This window comes from Dendrobates tinctorius, unplaced genomic scaffold (genome assembly GCF_039654945.1).
Source record: "Dendrobates tinctorius isolate UK_male_01 unplaced genomic scaffold, ASM3965494v1 ptg000162l, whole genome shotgun sequence".
Taxonomy (NCBI): domain Eukaryota; kingdom Metazoa; phylum Chordata; class Amphibia; order Anura; family Dendrobatidae; genus Dendrobates; species Dendrobates tinctorius.
The window spans coordinates 22,458,537-22,479,014 of NW_027361829.1; the positions used below are offsets into that span (position 1 = coordinate 22,458,537).

The window sequence follows — 20,478 nt, forward strand, 5'->3', positions numbered from 1 at the left end:
TTGTTGTACAGTTTGTCCTGAGTACGCAGGTACCCCAAATGTGGGGGGAACCACTGTTCGGGCACAAGTCGGGGCTCAGGAAGGAAGTAGTGACGTTTTGAAATGTCGACTTGATGGAATGTTCTGCGGGCGTCATGTTACATTTGCAGAGCCCCTGATGTGCCTAAACAGTAGAAACCCCCCACAAGCGACCCCATTTTGGAAACTAGACCTTCCAATGAACTTATCTAGATGTGTGGTGAGCACTTTGAACCCCCAAGTGCTTCACAGAAGTTTATAACGCAGAGACGTGAAAATAAAAAAATCATTTTTTTTTCCACAAAAATAATTTTAGCCCCAATTTTTTGTTTTCTCAAGGGTAACAGGAGAAATTAGACCCCCAAAGTTGTTGTGCAATTTTTCCTGAGTACGCGGATACCCCATATGTTGGGGTAAACCACTGTTTGGGCACACGTCGGGGCTTGGAAGGGAGGTAGCACTGTTTGACTTTTTGAACGCAAAATTGGCTGGAATCAATGGTGGCACCATGTCGCGTTTGGAGACCGCTGATGTGCCTAAACAGTGGAAACCCCACAATTCTAACTCCAACCCTAACCCCAACACATCCCTAACCCTGATCCCAACCCTAACCATAACCCTAACCACAATCTTAACCCTAACCGCAACAAACCCTTAACCCTAATCTTAACCCTAATTCCAACCCTAACCCTAATTCCAACCCTAACCCTAACTCCAACCCTAAGCCCACCCTAACCCTAATTCCACCCTAACTCCACCCTAACCCTAATTCTAACCCTTTTTCTAACCCTAATGGAAAAATAAAAATATGTTCTTTATTTTATTATTTGTGCCTACCTAACCTATGGGGGTGATAAGGGGGGGTGATTTACTTTTTTTTAATTTTTATTACTGCGATAGGATCTATCACAGTGATCAAAATGAATGAATGGAATCTGCCGTTGCAGATTCGACGGGTGCCCGCCATTTTGAAAGATGGCGGCGTCCATGATCCGGGACGGCGGGACACCGGGAGCAACAGCGGCACTCGGAAGGTATCGGGGGGTGGGTGATCGGAAGCTGGTGAGGAGCAGAGGGAAGGCGGGGAAAGCAGATCATGACTGCGGCGGCAGATCGCCGCTGTCATTCGGTGGCGGGGGCCAATCGCCCCCATCAGCCGGTGGGAATGGGGGTCGGATCGGTGTCTCCAGCCATGTCTGATGCTACTGCAGCATCGGCCATGGCTGGATTGTAATATTTCATCAAATTTCATTGATGAAATATTACTATTGCTCTGATTGGCTGTTAAAAGTGAAACAGGCAATCAGAGGGATCGTAGCAGAGGAGGGGCAAAGCCACCCCCCCTGGAGTGAAGTACAAAGCCCCCTGTACCTGCGGGTCGGGTGACGTTTCATTAACCCAGGTCACCCGACCCGCAGGGGGGGCTATTAATTCATGACACAGCATATGAGTCATTGGTCGGATTGGCACTGACTTTCATGACGCATACGCTGTTTCACTGGTCGGGAAGGGGTTAAATGACTCCAGAGTGGGACTGGAGTAAACTTGCCATAAATGTGGAAACCCTAAACCCTGCTCACAGTGGCAAACTTAAAAAAAAATAAAAAAAAAAATAAAAATCACATTATATAGACTTCAAAAGAAACCAATGGAAACATGAAATGGAAAACCTCGACGAAAAACAAACAAACGCAATAATGCATTGGGCCCTTGGCATTTAGACAAACTGCTTATTTTTTCTGTGAAGCACCTCTAATCTGTAATAGCTTTTCTTAATATGTGACTGCAATATAAGCAACGAATAGTAAAAGTATAATATAGGCCCGTCAAGTCACTGACATAAAGGTAGTGCACATAAACACACAGATTCGTAGTATGCATAAGTTATTTGACATCTCCAAATCACAACCATGTATGTATCCAATTTGACATATCTGACATGAAAACAAAAAAAGAAAACAAAAAACATTTACAGATAAAAAAAATAATCTTTATGACAATAGCTTACCAATCGTCTCTTGAACAGCAATTTCAAGTTCACGCTCTTTTTGAGCCATTTGTGTGTTAAACTCCCTCATGAGTTGTTTTAGGGATGAATTGTGCTTTAATTCTTGATCCTCTTGTTCATGTCTACAGGAAATTACAAACTTTTAATGTCAAAACAAATGCATAACACAAACGTGCACAATAACTTTGGAAAAATACTGTGACAATTGCCCGACTTACTGCACTCTCTGCTCAGCTTCTTCTGTTAGCTCCTTTTTTAGAAAATCTAGTTCTTGATTATGTTCCTTGCGTAAAGTCCTCAAGTCTTTCTGCAGTTTAGTTACTTCCTTACAGAATTTTTGTACTTCCCCTTCGGCTTCTTGAAGCTTTGCCTTCAAAATGTTTTCCTGAGATTGAATTTCATCACATAGTACTTTGAGTTCTTCAAACGATTTTGAGTTTTCTTCTAACTTTTCATTACAAACTTTCAACTCTGACTCTTTCACCGTTAACTGTCCCTGTAGAGCAAGTAAAACTTCCTGATGTTTGCAAGACAGCTGTTCCAGTTTTATCTTTTCGGCTTCCTTTTCAGTGACCAGAGACAACTCTTTTTCATTTAGGATCCTTTCACTCTCAGTAAGCTTCTTCTCGATTGTCTCATTTCTGTCTTCCAGTTCTTTGAGTCTTTTCACCTTTAGCTGCACCTCATCTCTTAGGCTACATAATTCACTATCCTTCTGAAGGTGCTGTTCCTCCAGAATTGCACATTTTTTCTCAAGTTGTTCTTTCTCTTGGCTGAAACCTACTTTTAATTCTTGTCCTTCACTCTGAATCTTATCCTTTAGACTTTTGAGTTGAGCGTCCAGATTTTGCCTAGACTTTTCCTTTTCTTCAAGCTGAGACATTAGCTGCTTCTTAACTGATGCAATTTTTTGTTCTGCTTTTTTCTTGAGTTCAGCAATTTTTTTGGTGCTTTCGCTTGTCAATTTCTCTTCTAAAGTTTTCATTGCCTTATCTTTGTTTTCTGTTAGCTCCACTTTTAACTGTTCCCACTGAATTTGTTTTGTAGTACTATCTTCCTTCAAGCTTGAAATTTCTTTTTCTAGCCTGAGTATTTGCTGATGAGCTTCCATAGAGTGACTGTCCTTTTCAGAGGCAACATTCTGGATATGTGAAAGCTGTTCAGCAAGTTGTTTTTTTTCAATGTTCTGTTGCTGAATTTGTCTATCTACCTCTTCCATTAAACATTGTTTTTCTTTTGTTAATTTTGTGATCTCTGCTTCTAATTTCTGAATTTGTGAATGCTGATGTTCTACATTAGTGGTTAACTCAAGTGCTAAACTTTCTTTGTTGGCTTGTTCCTTTTCTATGTTGCTACGAAAATGTTCAAACTCTTCTCTGACGGTCTTAACGTCTCTATCTTTTTCAAGCAGTTGTTTATTAGCTATTTCAATCTTTTCTTGTAAATCTTGAATTGTTTGGTGATTTTGTGCAAATCTGTCTTCTGCCTTCTTCTTCCACTCATCTAACTTATTTCTCACTCCATCCGCTTCTTCCACAGAGGCAGTTTTTTCTTTATTCAGATCTTCAATACTTGACGTCAGATCTTGTATCTGTTTGAGTAATTGCTGTTGGCTTTCATTATGCTGAGAACTTATAAAAGCTATAGCTTTCTCCTTTTCTTCTAAGGCCGCACTGTTCTCAAGTTTTAACTTGAGTTCATTTACTTCTGTGTCTCTCTCTTTTAGTGTAGCAGTCAAAGAGGTTACAGAATTGATATTTTCTGAGAGATCTTTCTTTAATTGTGTAATGAAAGATTCTTTTTCGTCAGACAGTTTCTTGTAGTTACCTCCCTCTTTCTGCAAAGCTTCTGTCTCAATGGAAAGACTCTTAAGTTCTTCCTCCATAGCCAAAATTATATTTTCTTTTTCATGCAATTGTTGGCTGCTTTGTTTTAAGGATGTTTTCATGGTCTTATATTCATTATTTAATTGATTAAATTGAGTTTCTAAGTCTTGGATTTTGCTCACATGCTTTGATATGGGCTCTTTCAATTTAAATGCTGCTCTCTCACAAATGCCAATTCTGAGGGTCAATCTACTAATGTTCTCATTGCATTTATTACTTAGTCCCATAGCTAATGACTCTAACATTGACATGGCCTCTTTGCAGCAATTTTCAAATTTCTGTTTGTATTCAAGTAGTAGTTTGTTGCACCAAGCTTCTTTCTCTAAAAGCTTTTCCGACAATTCTTTTACAAGGGTAGCCGACTCATTACTGTGAGACGTTTCTAGTGCTTGATATTTTTCTTCTGCTTTGCATAGTTTCAAAATTAATTCTTCAATTTCACTTTTATTGGCATCTGCTGATATTTTCAACTGATTAAGTTCTGATTCCACCAAGGTTTTATCATTCACCAGTGACACATACTCATTTTGTACCTTTTCAAGCTCAGATTTTAAGTTGCTCTCACTCTGGGTCAAAGACAGAACCTGAGTAGTTATCTGATTCAATTGCTCCTGTAATTCATAGAAAGCAACATCCAAACTTCTTTTTTCTTCCCTGAGCGCCACAATCTGTTTGTCTACTTCCTCCTTCTCCTTGCTGATATTACTGAACAGCTGTTCAGTCTCGATAACCTCTTGGTCTTTCTCTTGAAGTTCAGTATCATGTTTTTCCCTCTGTTCATCTACATACTGGCTAAACTTTTTCTCCCAATCTTGTGCAATCTCCTGTATTTCTCTTTGGTGGGACTCTTTGACACGAACAATTTGCTCTTTATGGTTCTGTTCCAGCTGAGATAATGCATCATTAATTCCAGTGGAACTTGCATGGGCCATCTCCAACATTTTCTCGCTAAACTGCTTTTCTTTATCATCTAACTCAAGTTGCTTCTTCTCCACTTCTTTTTTGAGCTTATTTTCCATCTCAGAATATTTCTTCTTGGATGCCTCTTGCATCTCTCTAATTCTTTGCTTCATTCTTTCAATTTTACCATCTTGGCTTTTAGTTTTCGTCCGGTGTTCTTCTTGTAAGGATTCCATTTTCTTTTCTTTGGAAGACAAATTTTGGTTAAGCTGGTTAATAAGTTGGTTGTGAGACTCTTTTAGCTTTTCAGTTTCATTTTCTTTATCAGCTGCAACTCTGATCAGCTCTTCAACATGACATTTATATTCATTTATCTTTGTCTCAGATTGCAACGTCAAATCATTAACATGTGTGTTCTGTTGTTCAATTTTCAGTGAAAAGGCTTGTATCTGCTCTTTATGAGAATCCAACTCTGCAGTCATAAGTTTCAGTTTGGATTCTTGTTCTTCAATTAATTTTTTAAGATGGTTCCTGTCCTCAGTCATGAGACTAAACTTCTCTTGCATATTTTGTACCTCCATGGTATAGGTTTCTGTATCATCCTGTGCCTTCTTCTGATATGAACAACGAAGCTCATCCAGTTGGGCAGAAACAGATTTGAACTCCTCATCAGCTTTTCCAACTGCTTCCTTAAGTTTTTGCTTTTCATGCTGTAGCTGTTCAGTATCCTTCTCCTTTCCATCAAGCAAAAGCTTCAAGTGATTAATTTCATCCTTCAGGCCCTTTTCTACCTCTTGAGTGATTATCTCCTTCTCTTTTTCAATTGCACCAATATGGTCTTGGTGCTGCTTCTGAATCTCAACAAGTTGACTTTCAAAGTCTAGCTTTATTTTGTCTATTTCGCTTTGACAGTCTGAAAGTTTCTGTTCAAATTCCTGACGCAGCTTTAGCGCTTCAGACAACTCAGATGACAGAGTTTCTAGTTCTGTTTGTTTTACGTCTAATTTCTCCAAGGTTTTTTCATTCATTTCTTCAATGTGAGCCTGAAATGTACGCTCCTTTTCTTTTAATTGTGTATCAAAATCCTGTTGACTTTTCTCTTTTAGGGCAGCGATTTCTGCTGCATGTTCACGATTTAAACTTTCAAGCTTTTCTAGCAACTTCTTTTCATTAACCTGATTACATAAATCAAATTCTTCCTTATGTTTCTCAATAATTGCCGTTATTTCCGCATTGTGCTTATTTGTTTCGCTTTCTAGCCGACTGGATAGTTCTTCGGATTTGATGTCACTATCCTGTGATGTTTTTGCAAGGAAACTTTCCAACTCAAGAATTCTCTGTCAAAAGAATTAAACAACATGGTCTAAATAAAACTATATGCAAACATGATATTAAAGCCAAGAACACAACATACGGAAAAAAGTTATTACTTAAAGGAGTTAGCCAGTTTTCTGGTAAAATTCTGCATGCCCTCTATGTGACTGCATACTTATGAATCCTTACAGTGTGCGCATTGGACACTGTCAGCCGCCTCTATTGTAGCTGCCTAGACAGGGTGGTCACATGACTGCAAGAATGCGATGTGGATACTTCTAGCCACATTCCAAATAGCCATGCCAATTAGCAACGCCAATTTCAAGGTGTATTTTTTTCTTTGTTTGGTCCATAAGGAAAAAAAAATAGCTTAGTTACTCACCGATAACGGTGTTTCTCGGAACCCGTGACAGCACCACAGAGAGAGGGGATCCGCCCATCCTGGATAGGAACCTATAGATAAAAAGGGCGGCATCTTCACTCCGCCTTCAGTTGGTTACAGAGCATCAGAGCGTCTCCAGATTAGTTAAACAGAAGTATATACACAACATTATAATATTGCTTACTATCAAGAAGCACCGTGCCTAAACGGAAACACTCCACGGACAGTAAAACGTGCTCACCACACTCGTGAAGGGGGGGAATAAGCGGGTGCTGTCATGGGTTCCGAGAAACACAGTTATCGGTGAGTAACTAAGCTATTCTCTCTCACCCATGACAGCACCACGGAGAGAATTACAGAGATTGGTAGCTTAGGGAGGGACCACCGCCTGAAGGACCCTTCTCCCAAAGGTCAGGTCAGACACAGAGGCTAGCTCTAAATGATAGTGTCTGAAAAGAGGTAGAAGGTGTTGGCCAGGTGGCCACCTTACAGATCTATTCTATCGATACCTCGGATATTTCAGTCCCCGAGGTCGCTACTGCTCCTGTGGGATGAGCTCTCAACCCCTCCGGAATGGTATTCCCACTGGATGTATATGCCAATCGCATCCCTTATCCATCTTGCCAGGGTACTCTTAGATGCTTTGAGTCCCCTCCGAGGTCCCTGGAAACACACAAAGAGAGAGAGAGAGAGAGAGAGCCTTCCTTCCTACATCCTTTGGTGGCCTCTAAATAATGAACTAGGCACCTCTTCACATCTAGGGTGTGAAATCTTTCTTCTCCCCTATTCCTGGGATTTGGGTAGAAGGACGAAAGGACTACCTCTTGGGACCTATGAAAAATGTGATGCCACTATAGGTAGATATGCCGGGTCAGGCTTCAAGATGACTATCTTCTAGAATTTTGGTCAACGATGGCGCTGTTGATAGAGCCTGAATATCGCTTACCCTGTGAGACGATGCTAGCGCCGCTAGAAGCACAGTTTTAATGATAAGATATTAAGGGGAGCTGACTGGATAGGTTCAAATGGGGGACTTGTTAGTGCAGATAGTACGAGATTCGGGTCCCATGATGGTAATTTCAGGCTAACTACTGGCCTAGACCTGGTTGCGGCTCTGATAAACCGTGCTACCCAGGGAATTGCCTGCCACATCCTGGTTATAAAAGGCACCTAAGGCCGCTATCTGTACTTTCAGTGTGTTAACCACTAGTCCCTGCTCTATACCCCTCTACAGAAATTCAAGAATTTTGTCAATCTGGATTCCATCCTGGACCCTGGAGGTGAACATAAACTTCCTTCAAGTTCTCCCATAGGCTCTTGTCATGACCGGTTTCCTACTCTTTTGTAGTGTAGAATCTAGGCTTTCAGAGAAAACCCCTTTCCCTCAGCAGTGCCCTTTCAAATTCCATGTGTTAAATGGAGGTTCACTGCTCGAGAGTGTAACACTGGTCTCTGAGACAGTAGGTCTGGGAGTTCTGGTAGGACCCAAGGGTCGGTTATTGAGAGCATTCTCGGCCATTAGAACCAAGTTCTTTTTTGCCAGAAGGAAGCCATTAGTATCATTCTCGCTCCGTCCTCTCTGACTTTCCTTATGACTGCCGGAATGAGAATGATCGGTAGAAAGGCATACATTAGGCTCTGAGTCCACAGGAGCATAAGAGCGTCCAGGGCCTGAGGATTCCCCCTGGGGTCTAGGGAACGAAAAAAGTTTCACTTTTTGTTTTTGTAGTTGGCATACAGATCTATGTCTGGGGTTCCCCACATTTCTACAATCTGCAGAAAAAAGGACTGTTTTAGGACCCATTCTCCCTGGCGTAATATGGTGCGACTCAGAAGGTCTGCTCTCCAGTTCTCTGTTCCCCGTATGTGCAGTGCCGAGAGAGATACTCGGATAGGGTGAGGATTTTGGAAGACGTGCTCATTTGGGCTCGGGACCTGGTTCCTCCCTGATGATTTATATGAGCCACCATCACCTGATTGTCCAAAAATATGCGGACATGATGACCTCACAGCACGGGTAGGAAGTGTGTTAAGGCGTAGCCTACTGCCCGAGTTCCTTTTGGTTCGAGGAGGCTTCTAATTCCTGGCCTCCCCCTTCCCTCTGGGCCACCCCGCTGTTCATGTATGTTTCCCATCCTGTGGGACTGGCATCCGGGGTAATTGTATGTGTGATTTTTATTTTTTACCCAAGGAATCCCTTTGGATAGGTTGTCTTTGTTTCCACGCCAGGCTAGGAAATGAATAGTTTTAGAATCTAGGGTAATTCGGCCCCCTAAGTGACCTTGTAATGCTAACTGGCTGGCTAATACATCCCATTGGAGATGTCTCTTATGTAGCTGTGCCCATTGGACCACCCGTAGGCAGGTAGAGATAGACCCTAGTAATGACATTGCTTTTCTTAATGTCATGGAAGGGTTCTGAATCGCTCTTTCTACCATTTGAGCGATGCTCTCTTTTTTGCGGTCCGGGAGGTATTGCTCTTGGGTGTTTGAGTCCAGTGTTAGTCCTAGGAACTCCCGAACGTGTTGGCTCCAACCTCAAGTCTCTCAGGTTCAGAAGCTAGCCGAGGTTCTGTAGAGTGTTCATCACGCTGTCCCTCTGTTCCTTGCATTTTAGGGGCGAGCCACTATTAAAAGTCGTCCAATATGGGATTATTAATTTGTCCTGCTCCCTTAGGCGGGCCATCATTTCTGCTACTAGTTTGGTGAATACTCGTGCGGCTACAGATATTCTGAACGGCATGGTCCCGTATTGGACCCCTTTTATCTCGCCCTCTATAGCAACCGCCAGTCTGAGATATTTTCTGGAGTCTTCGTGGATGGAGACGTGATAGTACGCGTCGCTGAGATCTAATACTGTCCTAAAGCAGTGTGGGAACAGGATTTTGGTGGTTAATTTGATTGTCAAAAAACAAAAATTAAAAATGGAGTCAAACGTTTAGACTTTTCAAATTTATAATTATCCGGAAGGTGCCGTCCGGTTTGGTCACCAGAAAAAGAGGGGAATAGAATCCTCTCCCCTCTCCTGCAGGGAAACCTCATGGAGGACTCCTTTCTTTACTAAGCTTAGGACCTCGTTTTCGAGAGATTTTGTTCTCGTATAGAGGATCTTAGTGGAGTTACTACGTATTTTTGAGGTGGGAGAGAGAGAAAGTCTATCCTTAGGCCCGAGGCGATCAGAATTAATAACCAAGGGCTGTCCGAGATTTCCTTCCACAAACTGTCAGTTAGAAGGTTTCTTGTCTCGGAATAAGTTACCGAAGAGGACCTCTATCTCCTTCTCTCATCCCATTCCTGTTCCCTCGGAGACCTCCTCTGAAAGAACTTTGTTATGAAAGGACCTTTTAAAAGCTATAGGCCCCAGGTTTGGGCATCCCTTCATTTTATCCCCTGCCTTTGGAGGGTGTGATCCAACGTCTCCCTGAATAGGAACTTGTTTCGCAGGGGATCGAGCATAGCTTCATTTAAGCTTGTAAATCCCCTGGCCAACATTTGAGCCACAACTTTCTCCGGGCTGCGTTTTGACAGGGCTGCCGCTTTGGATGATAATCTTACTGAGTTGGCTGATAAGTCCGCCGAGAAGGCCGCCTGCTCCCCTTATTCTTGGAAGATTCCCGAATCTTTTCCCCTGGGTGTACCTTCCCTCAACTATTTATCTAGTTGATCCATACCATAAGGCTCTGGAGGTACATGTTGCCGCTATAGATGGCCTATTGTTTCCCCAGCACCCTTGAGGAAGGTATCGGCCTTTTTATCTAAGGGGTGATTCAGAGTACCCCTGTCCTCAAAGGGGAGTGCAAACTTTTTTTTTTTGAGGCTTTGGCGACAGCTACTTCGGATTTCGAGGCCTTGTCCCAAGATGTGGACGCCCCTTCGTCAAAGGGATATTTCCTCTTAAGGGAAGGGACTGCCTATCCGGCTTTTCCCCTTTTTTCCCTGTACATTCTCGTTTAGCAGGAACACCCTGCGTTTCTTTTGGCCCAGTCCCTCAATATTATGTCCTGGACGGGCCTATCAGGGTGAGGGTCTGCCACCCCCATGGTAGATCTTACTGCCTTTACCAGTGTGTCTACTTCCTCTAGGGGAAAACAATGACGGCCTCCTGTTTGCTCGTCTGAGGATGATGAGCCAGTGTCCGAGGCATGTGAGGTAATCTCCTCTGACGTCGAGACATCTGACTGGGAACACGCAATGGCGCCCCCACTTAAACTTTTACCCCCCCCTTTAACTTCCCCCCCCCCCATGTCAGGGATGAAAAGGGGGGTACTCTGAACCTCTGAACTGATTACAGCTCTTAGGTCCGTGGGATTCACGGAGCCTCTTATCTCATGAGATTGGTAGGGATCTGCTACCAGAGGGGATACCCCGTTCTTTGTTTTCCCCCTTCTTATTTCCCTGATAAGGGAAAAGAAGTCTGTTACAATGGTGAACATTCTCGAAGGTCACTCACCAGGTATGCGCGGTTGCAGGTACCAGTTCGGGAGGTGGATTCAGGTCCCGTACGGGCTGATCCAAGGATGGTGACTGCTCCTTGCAGCCGATCTGCTGCGCTGCGTGGAGTGGCTACTAGACCCGTCACCAAGCCTGTCCGCTCTTTTTTGCTGGAGATGGTGGTGTCGCTGCTGCCTGGCTCCTGCTTGGGCTGCTGCTCGGCTCCTGCTTGGGCTGCTGCTCCTGCTGTTCCCCTGTCCCCCTCTTCCGGGACGCTTCGAGCCAGGAGCACTTTCAGCGCTTTAATTTTCGAATCTCCCGGCGTGTGACGTCACCTCCTCTCCCAGGCTGCACCGCTCTCTCTCCGGGGAGTGTGCCATGCGCATGCGCCGACCACAGGGACCCGAAAGTCCTTTGTTCATTTCCGGGGCAGCGCCATATTGGTACACCTCTGTACCATAGCGCGGCCCGCGCATGCCCTGGGTCCCCACCAGCCCCAGCCTCCTTTCCGGAGCGGCGGCTCGGTCTTCTCCCCCCCGTCCACCCTGTCGAGCCCGTCGGCTGCAGCGGTGGCGGCTTCAGGAACCGACCCCGCCGTGACAGGGGCCTCCCCGCTGTCAATCCTTGGGACGGCCCTGGATCTCCTCTTTGGTAAGCTGCTGCTGCTGGTTCTGTAGGTCACCCGTCAAGGACAGGAACCCAACTGAAGGCGGAGGGGAGGTACCGCCCTTTTTATCTGTAGGTTCCTGTCCAGGATGGGCGGATCCCCTCTCTTTGTGGTGCTGTCATGGGTGAGAGAAAAAGTATTATTTCTAATTCCTTTTTATTAGGGTTAATACAATAGCATTCTCAGAAATGTGTGATCATGGTTCTAAAATGCTGCAACTTACTGTTCTACATTCTTCAAGCTCTTGCTGCATTTCCTGAAGCTGGTTTTCGGTTTGCATCTGAATGGCTTTTTTCTGAAGTTCCATCTCTTCTAAAGCTAGTAATGCCTGCTGCTCTTTTTCTTGCATAGTCTTCAAATGCTCCTCCTGGCCCTTTGCCTGTTAGGGAATATAAAAAGATTAGTAGGTATAAAATATCAATAATGGAAGCACTTGGCGTGTAATAAACCCCTGTACTGCTGAATATAAATAAGCGAGGACTGGGAAATAGAACCAATTTACAACTATAAATATTACAAACGAAGGGTACATGTAAATATACATGTATTGCCCCACATTCATCATGAATGGCTTTTGCATTCCAGTCTTTATGAAAGATACACTAAATTCATTATGGAAGTTCAAGGGTCCAGACACAGGTCCCCTTGACCAGCTCAAAAAAAATGGCAAGATGTGCTTATGCATGAGCCTATGGTATAAGCGGAGTACTTTTGCGCCATGGTTTGTGCAATTGGTCAGGGTCATAGGACTGGATCACTGAATGTTAAAAGAAAAAGGATGTACAGCCTGGGTAATACAGTAGGGTGCGCCATCAAGGAAGGAAAAGAAAAGAAATACAATAGTGTTGTGAACACCTAAGAATGTACAAAAAGAGTAATTATATTAACACTGCATACTTACAATAATTAAAAACAAATAAACTCTCTTAACCCCAAACAAAAAAATGCATAATATGGGCAACAAATATGGTCACTACGGCTTACAGCATAAGCAAATATAATAACTTCTATCAAAGATGAACCAGATGCATGTATTTGGAACAATGATATATATCCAAAACAATTATTCTTCAAAGTATAATAGGTGTAAACGTATAATGAAGCATCCAAATATAGTGTAATTGGCACTGATGTCTGGCAGTATGGAGGATATCAAACAAAAATAAATTCAGTGCAATATGGAAATATATACAACTAGCTGAAGAGCCCGGCGTTGCCCAGGCATAGTACTTAAAGGGAATCTGTCACCCCTTTTTGAGATATCATATAATGATATCATTCAATTGTGTGTCACATAAGGATTCTCTTAGTACTTCTGCTTCCCCCTGACCCCGCACCTTTCATGCATAAATAAGCCCCGCCAAGCAGACCGGACAGCGGCAGTTTACATACATCGGAACGGATATAAAAAAGGTATTTATGCATGAAAGGCTTCTGAGTGCCAAAGTAGTGGGAACCGAATGATTTACATACTAAAATGTATTATACAAAAACCACATATGGAAATATATAGCAACATACCCATCATGTCACATGTAAATCGCCAGCCTGAGAGCCCCTATGTACGTTTCGCGGTGCAAATACCGCTTCCTCGGGGGCGTGGCTAAGAAAGTAAATTGATCCCTTTAAATATCCAATTCCATCTGGTCATGTGGGGCCAGATTGACGAATGCCAGCTGGAGCATTGCGCAAGCGCGCTGCGAGTGGGTAAAGCTACTGCCCTTGGGTGAGTCCAGATTGCGCTGACATCATCCAGGAGCGGTCGGCGCCTAGCAGTCTCCCAGAAACACGATGGGGAACTCCTCCCGAAAGCGCCGTCACCCAAGGGCGGTCGGCACCTAGCCGCAACCTAGGCGACGCAGGACGCGTCCCGGAGTTAGATAAAGGGCACGCTACAGCCAAACGCAGCTGAAGGAAAACTGAAGCCTGCTAGAGTATGAAAACCAGAAGGGGAAAACTATATTAAACATATATATGATTAAGTGTGGCTCTGAATAGTAATATATCAAATATAATTATGGATGAATGAACACCACATCCACAAGTTACATGTAACTTAGCATCACAAAAAATAACATAGATAAAAATATAATTTCATCAGTCCCTATGGCATTTCCTCCTTGATTTTCAACGAAGTTGCTGAAGGCTTGATAAATAGTTTCGTTGACTCAAAGGATTCATAGCATGACAAAGATGGCAATACGCACAACGCCAAAGGCCGGATAATAAAGAAAAAAACATTAAAAATAAGAAAAAACAAACAAGTGATAAGAATAAAAAACATATTCATGTATGTTATTAAAAACAAGAGAATCTTAAACAAAGGAAACAAGAGGAAGGAACAAAGAATAAAAAATGGCGAGTACCATATTGGGATATTGGCAGGAATCTAATCATGTTATAAAAAAAAACACAAAACTTAATGATTCATTTAATCCATGTGGTGTCATGATCCCAAGGACCATGATCCACCTGCATTCCTTCTGGGCGAGGAGGTATTTAATATCGCCTCCCCTAATTCCACTCTTGACATGCTGAATTCCTCTTACTAAAAACAATTGTGTATCCGTTTGTAATGCCGAAGTATAGTTTTAAGTTGTGTCACATATGAAACTGTTTTAGCAGCCAAAATATCGCGGACATGTTCTCTAGTCCGTACTTTAAGTTGCCGGCTGGTTAGCCCAACATAAATTTTTGGACACCCACACGTCGCGTATTAAATCACCTGTGTAGTGTTACAAGTGATATGCTGGTATATGGAGAAAGTTTTTAAGCCATCCGCTGAATGATGGGTATGTTGCTATATATTTCCATATGTGGTTTTTGTGTAATACATTTTAGTATGGAAATCATTCGGTTCCTACTACTTTGGCACTCAGAAGCCTCTGCTGTACGTTTTGACCCAGTTTTGATGTTTGCAGCCGCAGCTGGCACAAATACAGATTGGCGTTGCCAGCTATCGTAACTACACATAATTATCCCGCGCTACCTGTGGCTGCACCTCTGACCACCGTGTCAACTGTTTATTTTTCAGGGCATTGCGCAATGTAACTAGATTATTATTGATCTACCCATTTTGTTTTTACTGCACAGTTGCACTACTAATTGGGACCTTTTGGTTATGACTATTTGCCTTTCTCCACGTTATATGTGATGGACATAATATTATCTACCCTTCATTGTGTCATTTACTTTTGGCCTTATAACTTATATCGCTAGTCTCCTCTGTTTTATAGTTTCAGGCTAAATAATCTATATGACCATTTGATATACTTGTATATACACTCACTGGCCACTTTATTAGGTACACCTGTCCAACTGTGTGTTAAGACTTAATTTCTAATCAGCCAATCACATGGCGGCAACTCAGTGCATTTAGGCATGTAGACATGGTCAAGACAATCTCCTGCAGTTCAAACCGAGCATCAGTATGGGGAAGAAAGGTGATTTGAGTGCCTTTGAACGTGGCATGATTGTTGGTGCCAGAAGGGCTGGTCTGAGTATTTCAGAAACTGCTGATCTACTGGGATTTTCACGCACAACCATCTCTAGGGTTTACAGAGAATGGTCCGAAAAAGAAAAAAAATCCAGTGAGCGGCAGTTCTGTGGCCGGAAATGCCTTGTTGATGCCAGAGGTCAGAGGAGAATGGGCATACTGGTTCGAGCTGATAGAAAGGCAACAGTGACTCAAATTGCCACCCGTTACAACCAAGGTAGGCAGAAGAGCATCTCTGAACGCACAGTGCGTCGAACTTTGAGGCAGATGGGCTACAGCAGCAGAAGACCACACTGGGTACCACTCCTCTCAGCTAAGAACAGGCATCTGATGGCTACTTTCAGCAGGATAATGCGCCATGTCATAAAGCTCGAATCATCTCAGATTGGTTTCTTGAACATGACAATGAGTTCACTGTACTCAAATGGCCTCCTCAGTCACCAGATCTCAATCCAATAGAGCATCTTTGGGATGTGGTGGAACGGGAGATTCGCATCAGGGATGTGCAGCCGACAAATCTGCGCCAACTGAGTGATGCCATCATGTCAATATGGTCCAAAATCTCTGAGGAATGCTTCCAGCACCTTGTTGAATCTCTGCCACGAAGAATTGAGGCAGTTCTGAAGGCAAAAGGGGGTCCAACCCGTTACTAGCATGGTGTACCTAATAAAGTGGCCAGTGAGTGTATATATATGTCCTGTTTCTCACTCGTGTCTTGAATTTGTATTAATAAATTTATACATACATACTTAGTTTGGACTCTACTGTTCTCCTGTTTTTACATTCAGATTTTTATATAGAGGTAAGGCACACAAAGCCTTTTCCATTGCGGTCAGTAGATAATATAAAAGATGACTAACACTGACGCTACAAAATAAACACGTCACCTTAAACACTGGTGCCCAAGAGGGCCATCATAGAAATAGCACAGTCGGAGTAGACAGTAACCCATAGGAGACCATAGTGCAGATTATCCCAGACAAACTATTTCCAGATGGTACTGTATTTATGTTGGTTTAATATCATCCATAGTGCCAATTATACTATATTTGGATGCCGCATTATAGGGCTACACCTACTATGCCTTGAAGCATAATTGTTTTGATTATATATTATTGTTCCTTATATGTGCATCTGGTTCATCATTGCTTGGAGCGGTGTTATATTCTGCATTTTTTGTTTGCGGTTGAGAGTACTTGTTTTTAATGATTTTAAGTATGAACTGTTAATAAAATTACTCTTTTTGTACATTGTGAGGTGTGTGCATCACTATTGTACTTCTTTCCTTTTCCTTCCATAGGACTGGATCACCAATCAAAGACACTCCAGAGGGACTACATTATGTAAAAAGTAGGTTAAAATCTTAGTTAAAACTTTAAAGAAAATAGGTCAGCAGTTTTGCCATGTAATCTGACAGCAGCATCTCTTTTTTTAATCAAGTAAATTTTTATTAATTTTAGAACAGTTACACATATACAAATAACATTCTCAGGTGTTTAACATACTCCCCCTCCCCCTCTAACATCTGTTATTCAGAATACCATATCATAGATATACGACCATACAAAACAGAATACCGTATTTTTCTGACCATAAGACGCACTTTTTTTCCTCCAAATTTGGGAGGAAAGTGTGGGTGCGTCTTATGGTCGGAATGTAGCATGTGGGGAGGGGTAGTGGCAGAGTGGGATCGCACTGGGATTGCAGGAGGCAGGAAAATGTTGCCTGCTGCAGGAATCCAGCCGCTGGGGAAACCACGTGGTCCCGATACTTAAAGTGAAGTGAATATTCATGAGCCGCTTCCCTGCTCTCCTGTCAGCTGAGCAGCAAGCGGGGAGCAGCAAATGACAGACCCACATGGTTTCCCCAGCGCCGATTCCTGCAGCAGCTGGGGAGATCTGTGTCTGGTGGTGGAGGGGGCAAGAGCAGGGTGGAGGGGGCAGGACGAGAGTGCAGCAGGAGGGATAGCCACATACCTGACAGGCAGCACAGCCTGGGCTGTGCTGATACGAAGCTGAATGCTCTGTGGAGGACCTGTGGTGAGGTCATGAAGAGGGCGAGCTGGAGCATCACATGACGGCACAGAGCCCTCCCTCTTCATGATGTCATCACAGGTCCTGCAGACACACCGCACTACAAACAGTGCAGCTGCAGCATCCTCTTGCATGACCTGTGGTGAGGACATAAGAGGACTCTGTGCAGCCACGGGATGCTGCATTACCTCACCACAGCGTGGCTTCCTAGCTGCAGAACTTGCACTGAGCAAAGTGAGCAGCAGCCTATACAAGAATGAATTATAAGGTTAGTAATTGCAGCACATAAAAATCACTCTGACATCCTGTGGTGAACTATAACTCAGCATGTCACAGGATCTGCAGGACATGCTGGGAGTTATAGTTCTCCCATGGGATCTTAAAGCAGCACTTCAGTTTTATTTTTCAGTGCTGGAGTGGTGCTTTAAATATAAGCCCTGTGGAACCATTCTTATACTCACCCTCCAGCGTCTTCATACAGTACTTTCCAGACAACACACTAGTCCCACAGCACCATCTTCTACTTGTAGCTCCCAACATAATAACGTACTATTATATATATATATTAACACCACATATAATAGTATGTTATTTATGTTATTAAATATTTTACCACTTTTTTTGGTTCAAACATATTTTTCCCCTATTTTCCACCTCTAAAACCTGGGTGCGTCTTATAGTCCGGTGAGTCTTATAGTCTAAAAAAAAAAAAAACGGCAAGTCAGGCAGGTCAAGACCAGTCAAGTCGAAAGGCACACAGCAGACTGGCATTAGTAAACGCAATGCGTAGTGGTTCCATAGCAACTGATACACAGCTAAGGCCGCCGACGTGCGCTAAACGCACAGTGTTGCATTTTGGTGCGCTCGGTGCAGCGCCAAAAGGGCGCATGCGCCCACAAAGGCATACCAGCGCACGGCCTGCATACCCAACGCTAAATAGAGGGGACGCAGGTCGCATGCAGCGTCATGCACCCATAGGAGCTGATCGGAGGGGGCGCGGCAGGGGCGGAGCTTAGTGGCGGCCGTGCGCTGCGCCTGACAACGCTAGTTTGATACTAGCCTAACAAGATCTGATCGAGGCTGATCACTGGTTACCTCCAAGCCAGGGACCCCATAATTTATCAAAATATTTACTTCTATCCCTTTTGATGTATACCCTGTTATGATTGAGTCACCGAAGGAGGCAAAAATAGAAATGCTAGCTAAGTCCAGAAAACCAGAGAAGTTGGCAGCTATCGGATTGCAGACCCCTGAACCTATCAACACAACTAGCAGTAGCCGTGGGGGGCTCCTACGATGCCCTAGGCCCCTCGATCACAGCCGGAGGACTACATAGCCTAAAGACAGAAAGGGAAATCTAAACTGCCCCAGAGCAGACCCCAAAGCAAAAGGCAGCCCCCCACATATAATGACGGTGAAGCAAGAAGAAAGAACAAAACACAGACAGAAAGATAGACTGAGCAAAGATGGGGCCCACGCTAGCTTAGATAGGAAAGGACAGGAAGGCTGCTGTCTGCAATCTGTGAAAACCCCTATGAAAATAAGAGCCAACAAACTGACAGTAAAAAAGGCCCTGAAGACACTAGGCTTCAAAAAAGCTATGTCAGTACTCAGGAATATTAAGAAGACAGAGCAACAGGCAAAAGGAGATTCAGCTCACCCCAGCAGGGAATGGCAGAATCAGAAAAGCAAGGAAAACAAAACACTAATGCAAAAAGGCAAAGCAGAAATCTTAGCTTTAGATGAGCAGGAATCAGACTGGTTTCCTAGAAGTCCACAGAGAAATCACCCGCAGGCCAGAAGGGCGTCGGCAGCCTTATATCCAGTCATTAACTCCACTCAGCCAGTTATCATCATCAGCCCCAGGTGTTTGACAATCAGGCTCACTACCTTTCTTCACCAGAAGAGGGAGTTCCTCGGGCCTCAGTAGTGAAGGGGAAAATGAACTAACAACAATACCCCTTTTTCCAATGATATGAGGGACTTAACTTGATTAATAAACTCTCTGCCTGTCGGGGGAGTTGCAGAAATCCAGTTTTTAGCCATCAGTTTTCTAGCCATGTATAGTAATCAAGCTATGGCAAGTTTCCCAGTCTCAACAGTGCACAGATCATCTACATATTCCAGTATGCAGGCGGGAGGATTACTAGTCACCACGCACCCATAGGCTGATTATATATCGCCCAAAGCTTCTCCCAATGAGTGCAGACGCAGGCATTACCATGACATGTGCAATATTCCTATTGGGCGCAACTCAGGCATCTAGAATAATTTCTAAGACCTATTTTAAACATCATTTCAGGTAATCTGTATACTCTGTGAATGACAGAGCTATGAGAGTTGTTTTGTCTCACTAAGTGAACAATTGGGCATGTATTCCAGCACCGAAGCCCAGTCATCATCTGTAATAACCCCAATCTCCGTTTCCCATTTCTATTTAAAGGGAACTTGTCACCTCTTTTGGCCTCTATAAGATACGGCCATTGCCTTTCAAGACGTATCTACAGCATTCTATAATATTGTAGATAAGCCCCCGGTCCGACCTGAAATATAAGAAATATAAGTTTCATTATACTCACCCGAGGGGACGGTCCGGTCCGATGGGCGTCGCAGGTCCGGGTCTGGCACCTCCCATCTTCATGCGATGCCGCCCTTTGCTTGTGTCATGCCTCCCGGGCATCGTGCTACTACAGAGGCATATTTATCTGCCCTGTTGAGGGCACAGCAAATTACTGCAGTGTGCTGGTGCCAGGAAAGTTCAGAGAGGCCTAGCGACTGCGCACTGCAGTACTTTGCTGTGACCTCAACATGGCAGATATGTACGCCTGCGCAGGAGCAGGATGCCTGGGAGGCATGAAGCAAGCAGGAGGGTGGCGATCATAAGAAGATGGGAGGCGCCGAACCCGAACCTGCGACACCCATCGAACCAGAACGCACCGGACCCCGCCCGGGGTGAGTATAATAAAACTTATTTTTCTCATCTTGTTATCTTGCAGGTGGGATCGGGGGCTTATCTACAGCATTACAGAATGGTGTAGCTAAGCCCTGAAAGGCAGTGGCCGCATCTTATATCAGCCAAAACAGGTGACAGGTTCGCTTTAACCAGAGGGAATTTCTTAAGGAAGACAAAGAGAGGATCATTAAAAACACTGGAAATTTTCCAATTCGCAGCTCCCTCTGAGCAAATAGTGTCCAATACCACATCTTTCTGAGTTTTAACATCTTTCACCTTACATTGGGCTCTATAAGAGTGTTTGAGCTGAAAGTATTGAAAGAAGCAGCTATCAGGTAGATGAAACTCTTTTGCAGACAGTCAAAGGATTTAAGCCCCTCGTTGTCGACCA

General features: G+C 43.7%; 1 protein-coding gene across 3 annotated transcripts in view; it reads right to left on the reverse strand.

Annotated features, from left to right (window-relative positions):
- The window catches only part of GOLGA4 (golgin A4), a 245,424-nt gene that overhangs the window by 57,932 nt on the left and 167,014 nt on the right, over positions 1–20,478 (reverse strand). For all 3 annotated transcript variants that reach the window (XM_073549893.1, XM_073549892.1, XM_073549891.1), the window contains 3 exons: positions 11,829–11,984; positions 2,245–6,149; positions 2,027–2,148 (listed from right to left, as the gene is read on the reverse strand). In XM_073549893.1, the coding sequence (XP_073405994.1) occupies positions 2,027–2,148; positions 2,245–6,149; positions 11,829–11,984 (4,183 nt within the window). The remainder of the gene's footprint in view (positions 1–2,026; positions 2,149–2,244; positions 6,150–11,828; positions 11,985–20,478) is intronic.